General features: G+C 43.8%; 1 protein-coding gene across 1 annotated transcript in view; it reads left to right on the forward strand.

The window, feature by feature from the left end:
* Window positions 1–10000, forward strand: part of osgin2 (oxidative stress induced growth inhibitor family member 2) — a gene marked incomplete at its 3' end in the record, with an annotated part of 13859 nt that overhangs the window by 529 nt on the left and 3330 nt on the right. Inside the window, exons 2-3 of the mRNA XM_079532028.1 lie at window positions 2497–2633; window positions 9413–9604. Coding sequence (XP_079388154.1) covers window positions 2497–2633; window positions 9413–9604 — 329 coding nt within the window. The remainder of the gene's footprint in view (window positions 1–2496; window positions 2634–9412; window positions 9605–10000) is intronic.

Here is a 10000-nt window from a genome sequence, read left to right on the forward strand (position 1 = left end):
GTGTGTGTGTGTGTGTGTGTGTGTGTGTGTGTGTGTGTGTGTGTGTGTGTGTGCATGCTAAACAATAATATCCAGGGGTTCAGTCAGGACAACTGAATTATATATTTATTGAATATAAAATGAGCTGGGTCTGCTTTTTAGGCACTCTGATCAAGCGCATCAGTCCCAACCGTATAGGGACTCCGAATCCCCCGTACCTAAACAGCAGATCCAAAACGACAGGTGGTAGCTGGAGGGTGAGACAGGTGGTAGCTGGAGGCTGAGACAGGTGGTAGCTGGAGGCTGAGACAGGTGGTAGCTGGAGGCTGAGACAGGTGGTAGCTGGAGGCTGAGACAGGTGGTAGCTGGAGGCTGAGACAGGTGGTAGCTGGGGTGGAGGAGGGTGAGACAGGTGGTAGCTGGAGGCTGAGACAGGTGGTAGCTGGAGGCTGAGACAGGTGGTAGCTGGGGTGGAGGAGGGTGAGACAGGTGGTAGCTGGAGGCTGAGACAGGTGGTAGCTGGGGTGGAGGAGGGTGAGACAGGTGGTAGCTGGGGTGGAGGAGGGTGAGACAGCAGCGCAGCAGCATCAGTGCGCAGCAGTATGCAATACCCGTTGTCATAGCGACCGTTTCAACTGTCTGTCTGTGTCACTTTTGTGCCCATATATGGAGATCTCTGTATCTGCCATCAAATGGCAGGTGTGGGGGTTGCCATGGCAATCAATTGTCTGAGGCAGAGTGGTGTCGAATTTGAAGTTGGTGGGGCGAACGGTTCTCGAGTTACACGGATTACAGACGTACATACACACATACAGAGACTCGGTGCACTATAGTTCCACTCTCACTCCAGAGGGCCACTATTGTTCCACACTCACTCCAGAGGGCCACTATTGTTCCACTCTCACTCCAGAGGGCCACTATAGTTCCACTCTCACTCCAGAGGGCCACTATTGTTCCACACTCACTCCAGAGGGCCACTATCGTTCCACACTCACTCCAGAGGGCCACTATAGTTCCACACTCACTCCAGAGGGCCACTATAGTTCCACACTCACTCCAGAGGGCCACTATAGTTCCACACTCACTCCAGAGGGCCACTATATTTCCAGTGTTCCACACTCACTCCAGAGGGCCACTATATTTCCAGTGTTCCACACTCACTCCAGAGGGCCACTATAGTTCCACACTCACTCCAGAGGGCCACTATAGTTCCACACTCACTCCAGAGGGCCACTATAGTTCCACACTCACTCCAGAGGACCACTATAGTTCCACACTCACTCCAGGGGGCCACTATCGTTCCACACTCACTCCAGAGGGTCACTATAGGTCCACACTCACTCCAGGGGGCCACTATCGTTCCACAGTGCATATTACTGTCGTTCTTTTTTGCTATTTTTGAATTGGAATCCTGAAAAGTAACCTTTTTATTGAATTTCAAATGCATTTAGTTATAGTTATGTTAACTTTATGAACTGTTAACATAACTACATTGGACACAGAAAGACAATAACATTTTAATACTAGTCATTAAGTACTAGTCATTTAATACTAGTCATGAAGTAATTAAAGCGGGTTTGGAATTGTAACAGCTGAAATCAATACTATATCAGTATTCTGATATTAACATGCGGGCCGCATTAAGTGAAGGTGGGGGCCGCATGTGGCCCCCGGGCCGCCAGTTGCCCACCCCTGGCCTAGATAAAGCATGCCAAGTCACCTCCTGCTTTCTCAGTGCCAGCTTAACACAATGTAGGCCTTGGACGTGTATACACGGCCTCTCCTTCTGCACCGTGCTCCTTGGTGTTCCGCGCTGCCGCTCACTTCCTTGTTTACGGCAAGGACTATCTAAAGAGGACGAGAAGCGGAGACCGTACGGTGGACGCCATGTTGCTCCATGGAAGGAAAGAAACATGCGCAGTTGAGACCAGGAAGTTGTACGTGCACAAATTTGTGCATGTACAACTATGTCAGAATCTGACATATCTGCTGGCACTCTATAGCGCTCATATTTCTGAAAGGTGCCGGCAGCATCCATTGTGTTAATATGGACCATGTGTGTGTGTGTGTGTGTGTGTGTGTGTGTGTGTGTGTGTGTGTGCGTGCGTGCGTGTGTGTGTGTGTGTGTACACCAAGGTGCTTAAGTACCAACATCTTAAGGATGCTATTATACAGCTTGGCTACAAATGTAAACTACTTGTGTTCATATTTGGAAGCCTCTGTAATGTCCATAAATCAGTCGTGAGGGGCCCAAGCCCAGAGCTAAGGCATCGGCCAAATTCTGTTCAGTGTCTGCAATAATTGGCAGCCGCCATATATGGAGAAGGCGATGCTTCCTGTACCCGTGTACAATCTGTAACCTGAAGCACTTGTTGTAGAGTTTTCCAAGTTTGCGCATCCAACATTGTTTGTGTTCAAGAATTTCTTGTTAAATGTGAATGCAAATAAAGATGTTAAATCTTTGTGTGTGTGTGTGTGCGTGTGCGTGTGCGTGTGCGTGCGTGCGTCTTTCTGTAGGCAACGGGCCGTCAGGTATCTGTCTATCCTACCTGCTGAGTGGATACAAGCCCTACCTGGATACGGCAGCTGTCCACCCCAACCCTATCCTCTACCGCAAGCTGCAGGAGACCAAACACCTGCCCGTCACTGAGCAGGTAGACTGGAACCCACCTGTGCTTTCTATGGCATATAATGGCGGCTCTCCTACATATAGATTTCTATTGAGCAAGGGGACAAACAACTGGGACAACTCCTGGACCGGAAGTAGGCAGAAATGCATTGGACTCAGGGCAACAGCCCAGCTTCAATGATCTTAAATCCCTTTATTTTAGATTGTTTTGTAGTAATAGTACAACATAAACATTAAAGAGACTTTAGTTGTTACTTTACAATAGGCCTACTTTAAAACAGTTGTCATGTTGCACACATGCTTAAAATAGATCTTCTGTGTGTGTGTCGTGTGTGTCAATTTAACAAAGGTGCAGACGATCAGAAATCAGCAGAGAGTGAGCGACGTTTGCGCTGCTCTATGCCGAATTGAAGTGGACTCGGACCCAGACTTTTTTTTCCTCCCTGGAAATTAAAACGTCTGGGTTTCCGAGGCTTCAGTCACTTGGATTCACTCAAGTGTCTCACTCACCGGAAATAGTTCTACAAGCTTCTGCGATTCTGTGACGCGTTGTAAGCTTGTAGATTATTAGTTATTCATTTATGTACATGTGTCACATATTTATGAGTGACATGTGATGGGTTAAATCACAGCTCATAATAGTTAGGAAATGAAGAAAACCTTACATTTTTAAAACAAAGCAACACTGCCTCATCAAACTTGGCATTGTGACATTGTCAATGTTTACTTGCATGAGAGGGGGAGAGGTGGTGGAGTTAGCTGCTTTAGCAGACAGTTTGAGAGGGGGAGAGGTGGTGGAGTTAGCTGCTTTAGCAGACAGTTTGAGAGGGGGAGAGGTGGTGGAGTTAGCTGCTTTAGCAGACAGTCTGAAGGTATAATGGAGGCACTATTTAATACTTTTCATTGGTTCAATTTGTATTTGAGGGGCGCTAGCCCCTCCTATATGTCCAGCTTTGAGGGTTTGTGTAAACACAAACATAGAAGACGAAGGTGAGGACTCAAATTGTGATTGGCCGTAATGAGATGATGTTTATGAAGTGAGGTGCCCCTCACTTCACACGGGTGTGATTGGCCGTAATGAGATGATGTTTATGAAGTGAGGTGCCGCTCACTTCACACGGGTGTGATTGGCCGTAATGAGATGATGTTTATGAAGTGAGGTGCCCCTCATTTCATAATGAGATGATGTTCATGAAGTGAGGTGCCCCTCACTTCATAATGAGATGATGTTTATGAAGTGAGGTGCACCTCACTTCATAATGAGATGATGTTTATGAAGTGAGGTGCACCTCACTTCATAATGAGATGATGTTTATGAAGTGAGGTGCCCCTCACTTCATAATGAGATGATGTTTATGAAGTGAGGTGCCCCTCACTTCATAATGAGATGATGTTTATGAAGTGAGGTGCCCCTCACTTCATAATGAGATGATGTTTATGAAGTGAGGTGCCCCTCACTTCATAATGAGATGATGTTTATGAAGTGAGGTGCCCCTCACTTCATAATGAGATGATGTTTATGAAGTGAGGTGCCCCTCACTTCATAATGAGATGATGTTTATGAAGTGAGGTGCCCCTCACTTCATAATGAGATGATGTTTATGAAGTGAGGTGCCCCTCACTTCATAATGAGATGATGTTTATGAAGTGAGGTGCCCCTCACTTCATAATGAGATGATGTTCATGAAGTGAGGTGCCCCTCACTTCATAATGAGATGATGTTCATGAAGTGAGGTGCCCCTCACTTCATAATGAGATGATGTTTATGAAGTGAGGTGCCCCTCACTTCATAATGAGATGATGTTTGTGAAGTGAGGTGCCCCTCACTTCATAATGAGATGATGTTTGTGAAGTGAGGTGCCCCTCACTTCATAATGAGATGATGTTCATGAAGTGAGGTGCCCCTCACTTCATAATGAGATGATGTTTGTGAAGTGAGGTGCCCCTCACTTCATAATGAGATGATGTTTGTGAAGTGAGGTGCCCCTCACTTCATAATGAGATGATGTTTATGAAGTGAGGTGCCCCTCACTTCACACGGGTGACGTAAAGGCTGCTCAATAGCATTGATTTATGGAAAGAAAAAAATAATAATAGACAAAAAAAAACAAATTGGGTTAGCCCAACGGATTCGAGTGAAAATCAATAATTAACGAATAACCAATAATTCCCAGTAGGTTACTTATCAAGCCGATCTTATGGGTCTTATCAAGATAAGTCATTGGGAATTATCTTGATAAGTATAACCTACTGGGAATTATCTTGATAATTATAACCTACTGGGAACTATCGGTTGATACCGTTCAAAGCGGGTGTGGTTAGCCATGGTGTCTGCTGGACAGCCGACGATATAGAAGACAAATTCCAGGTGTGTGACTCGGCCATGACTGTCTAACCAATGACTAGTCTAAACTAAGTATGCACCCCATAAAGGGTCTCTGTGCGGGTGCAGTACTTAGTTTAGACAGTACTTAGTTTAGACTAGTCATTGGTTAGACCAGTCATTAGTCCTACAACTACAACCTATCTACCTGGTTTAGACTAGTCATTGGTTAGACCAGTCATTAGTCCTACAACTACAACCTATCTACCTGGTTTAGACTAGTCATTGGTTAGACCAGTCATTAGTCCTACAACTACAACCTATCTACCTGGTTTAGACTAGTCATTGGTTAGACCAGTCATTAGTCCTACAACTACAACCTATCTCAAACCCTCACCCTAACCTCCCACGGGGCAGCACACCTAAACCTAACCTTAACCCATGTCTAACCAATGACTAGTCTAAACTAAGTATGCACCCCAAACCTAACATTAACCCATGTCTAACCAATGACTAGTCTAAACTAAGTATGCACCCCAAACCGAACATTAACCCATGTCTAACCAATGACTAGTCTAAACTAAGTATGCACCCCAAACCGAACATTAACCCATGTCTAACCAATGACTAGTCTAAACTAAGTATGCACCCCAAACCGAACATTAACCCATGTCTAACCAATGACTAGTCTAAACTAAGTATGCACCCCAAACCGAACATTAACCCATGTCTAACCAATGACTAGTCTAAACTAAGTATGCACCCCAAACCTAACATTAACCCATGTCTAACCAATGACTAGTCTAAACTAAGTATGCACCCCAAACCGAACATTAACCCATGTCTAACCAATGACTAGTCTAAACTAAGTATGCACCCCCCAAACGGAACATTAACCCATGTCTAACCAATGACTAGTCTAAACTAAGTATGCACCCCAAACCGAACATTAACCCATGTCTAACCAATGACTAGTCTAAACTAAGTATGCACCCCAAACCGAACATTAACCCATGTCTAACCAATGACTAGTCTAAACTAAGTATGCCCCCCCCAAACGGAACATTAACCCATGTCTAACCAATGACTAGTCTAAACTAAGTATGCACCCCAAACCGAACATTAACCCATGTCTAACCAATGACTAGTCTAAACTAAGTATGCACCCCAAACCGAACACTAACCCATATCTAACCAATGACTAGTCTAAATTAAGTATGCACCCCAAACCTAACATTAACCCATGTCTAACCAATGACTAGTCTAAACTAAGTATGCACCCCAAACCTAACATTAACCCATGTCTAACCAATGACTAGTCTAAACTAAGTATGCACCCCCAAACCGAACATTAACCCATGTCTAACCAATGACTAGTCTAAACTAAGTATGCACCCCAAACCTAACATTAACCCATGTCTAACCAATGACTAGTCTAAACTAAGTATGCACCCCAAACCGAACATTAACCCATGTCTAACCAATGACTAGTCTAAACTAAGTATGCACCCCAAACCGAACATTAACCCATGTCTAACCAATAACTAGTCTAAACTAAGTATGCACCCCAAACCTAACATTAACCCATGTCTAACCAATGACTAGTCTAAACTAAGTATGCACCCCAAACCGAACATTAACCCATGTCTAACCAATGACTAGTCTAAACTAAGTATGCACCCCAAACCGAACATTAACCCATGTCTAACCAATGACTAGTCTAAACTAAGTATGCACCCCAAACCTAACATTAACCCATGACTAACCAATGACTAGTCTAAACTAAGTATGCACCCCAAACCGAACATTAACCCATGTCTAACCAATGACTAGTCTAAACTAAGTATGCACCCCAAACCGAACATTAACCCATGTCTAACCAATGACTAGTCTAAACTAAGTATGCACCCCAAACCTAACATTAACCCATGTCTAACCAATGACTAGTCTAAACTAAGTATGCACCCCAAACCGAACATTAACCCATGTCTAACCAATGACTAGTCTAAACTAAGTATGCACCCCAAACGGAACATTAACCCATGTCTAACCAATGACTAGTCTAAACTAAGTATGCACCCCAAACCTAACATTAACCCATGTCTAACCAATGACTAGTCTAAACTAAGTATGCACCCCAAACCGAACATTAACCCATGTCTAACCAATGACTAGTCTAAACTAAGTATGCCCCCCAAACCTAACATTAACCCATGTCTAACCAATGACTAGTCTAAACTAAGTATGCACCCCAAACGGAACATTAACCCATGTCTAACCAATGACTAGTCTAAACTAAGTATGCACCCCAAACCTAACATTAACCCATGTCTAACCAATGACTAGTCTAAACTAAGTATGCACCCCAAACCGAACATTAACCCATGTCTAACCAATGACTAGTCTAAACTAAGTATGCCCCCCAAACGGAACATTAACCCATGTCTAACCAATGACTAGTCTAAACTAAGTATGCACCCCAAACCTAACATTAACCCATGTCTAACCAATGACTAGTCTAAACTAAGTATGCACCCCAAACCTAACATTAACCCATGTCTAACCAATGACTAGTCTAAACTAAGTATGCCCCCCAAACCGAACATTAACCCATGTCTAACCAATGACTAGTCTAAACTAAGTATGCCCCCCAAACCTAACATTAACCCATGTCTAACCAATGACTAGTCTAAACTAAGTATGCACCCCAAACCGAACATTAACCCATGTCTAACCAATGACTAGTCTAAACTAAGTATGCACCCCAAACCTAACATTAACCCATGTCTAACCAATGACTAGTCTAAACTAAGTATGCACCCCAAACCTAACATTAACCCATGTCTAACCAATGACTAGTCTAAACTAAGTATGCACCCCCAAACCTAACATTAACCCATGTCTAACCAATGACTAGTCTAAACTAAGTATGCACCCCAAACCTAACATTAACCCATGACTAACCAATGACTAGTCTAAACTAAGTATGCACCCCAAACCTAACATTAACCCATGTCTAACCAATGACTAGTCTAAACTAAGTATGCCCCCCAAACCGAACATTAACCCATGTCTAACCAATGACTAGTCTAAACTAAGTATGCCCCCCAAACCTAACATTAACCCATGTCTAACCAATGACTAGTCTAAACTAAGTATGCACCCCAAACCGAACATTAACCCATGTCTAACCAATGACTAGTCTAAACTAAGTATGCACCCCAAACCTAACATTAACCCATGTCTAACCAATGACTAGTCTAAACTAAGTATGCACCCCAAACCTAACATTAACCCATGTCTAACCAATGACTAGTCTAAACTAAGTATGCACCCCCAAACCTAACATTAACCCATGTCTAACCAATGACTAGTCTAAACTAAGTATGCACCCCAAACCTAACATTAACCCATGACTAACCAATGACTAGTCTAAACTAAGTATGTACCCCAAACCGAACATTAACCCATGTCTAACCAATGACTAGTCTAAACTAAGTATGCCCCCCAAACCTAACATTAACCCATGTCTAACCAATGACTAGTCTAAACTAAGTATGCACCCCAAACCGAACATTAACCCATGTCTAACCAATGACTAGTCTAAACTAAGTATGCCCCCCAAACCGAACATTAACCCATGACTAGTCTAAACTAAGTATGCCCCCCAAACCTAACATTAACCCATGTCTAACCAATGACTAGTCTAAACTAAGTATGCACCCCAAACCTAACATTAACCCATGTCTAACCAATGACTAGTCTAAACTAAGTATGCACCCCCAAACCTAACATTAACCCATGTCTAACCAATGACTAGTCTAAACTAAGTATGCACCCCAAACCTAACATTAACCCATGACTAACCAATGACTAGTCTAAACTAAGTATGTACCCCAAACCGAACATTAACCCATGTCTAACCAATGACTAGTCTAAACTAAGTATGCACCCCAAACCGAACATTAACCCATGTCTAACCAATGACTAGTCTAAACTAAGTATGCCCCCCAAACCGAACATTAACCCATGTCTAACCAATAACTAGTCTAAACTAAGTATGCACCCCAAACCGAACATTAACCCATGTCTAACCAATGACTAGTCTAAACTAAGTATGCACCCCAAACCTAACATTAACCCATGTCTAACCAATGACTAGTCTAAACTAAGTATGCCCCCCCAAACCGAACATTAACCCATGTCTAACCAATGACTAGTCTAAACTAAGTATGCACCCCAAACCTAACATTAACCCATGTCTAACCAATGACTAGTCTAAACTAAGTATGCCCCCCCAAACCGAACATTAACCCATGTCTAACCAATGACTAGTCTAAACTAAGTATGCACCCCAAACCGAACATTAACCCATGTCTAACCAATGACTAGTCTAAACTAAGTATGCCCCCCCAAACCGAACATTAACCCATGTCTAACCAATGACTAGTCTAAACTAAGTATGCACCCCCTCTGTGCAGGACCTGGAGTACCTGAGCGAGGGCTTGGAGGGTCGTTCTGGGAACCCCGTGGCAGTGCTGTTTGACACCCTGATGCACCCCAACGCTGACTTGGGCTACGAGTTCCCTCCCGTGCTGCAGTGGAGGAGGGAGAAGCAGCAGCACATGCCCCACCTGGTGCTGGGCAGGGCGACGCCCGGAGGGGCGTGGCACGTAAGTGGACTGTTTCTTTAAGGCCACGCCGCGCACTCTATCTGTTATCTGTTTTATCTCCTCCTTGTCCCAGATGGCATTTGTGGTCAGAACAATCTTTATTCCACGTCCCAGAGCCGACGCTGTGATCGTCGCGGTAGTCCTTTCTGATCGTCCAGCGGGATCGAGACCGGAAGTGATATGCGACAACACACACACTAGTTAGACAGCATTTAACATCCGGTCGCGGATTTTTGGCTCTTCAAAATAAGTGTTGAACGGGGGGGGGGGGAAACCTAGCAATACGAGTTGAATTAATTAATGAATCCTGGCGGGGAGTATGCTAATAACACCACACACACATGAGCAAATGGCATCAACTATTTATAAAACAAATACAATATTTAAAGAGGACTA

This window comes from Electrona antarctica (genome assembly GCF_951216825.1).
Source record: "Electrona antarctica genome assembly, contig: scaffold_1351, whole genome shotgun sequence".
In the NCBI taxonomy this organism is placed as follows: Eukaryota; Metazoa; Chordata; class Actinopteri; order Myctophiformes; family Myctophidae; genus Electrona; species Electrona antarctica.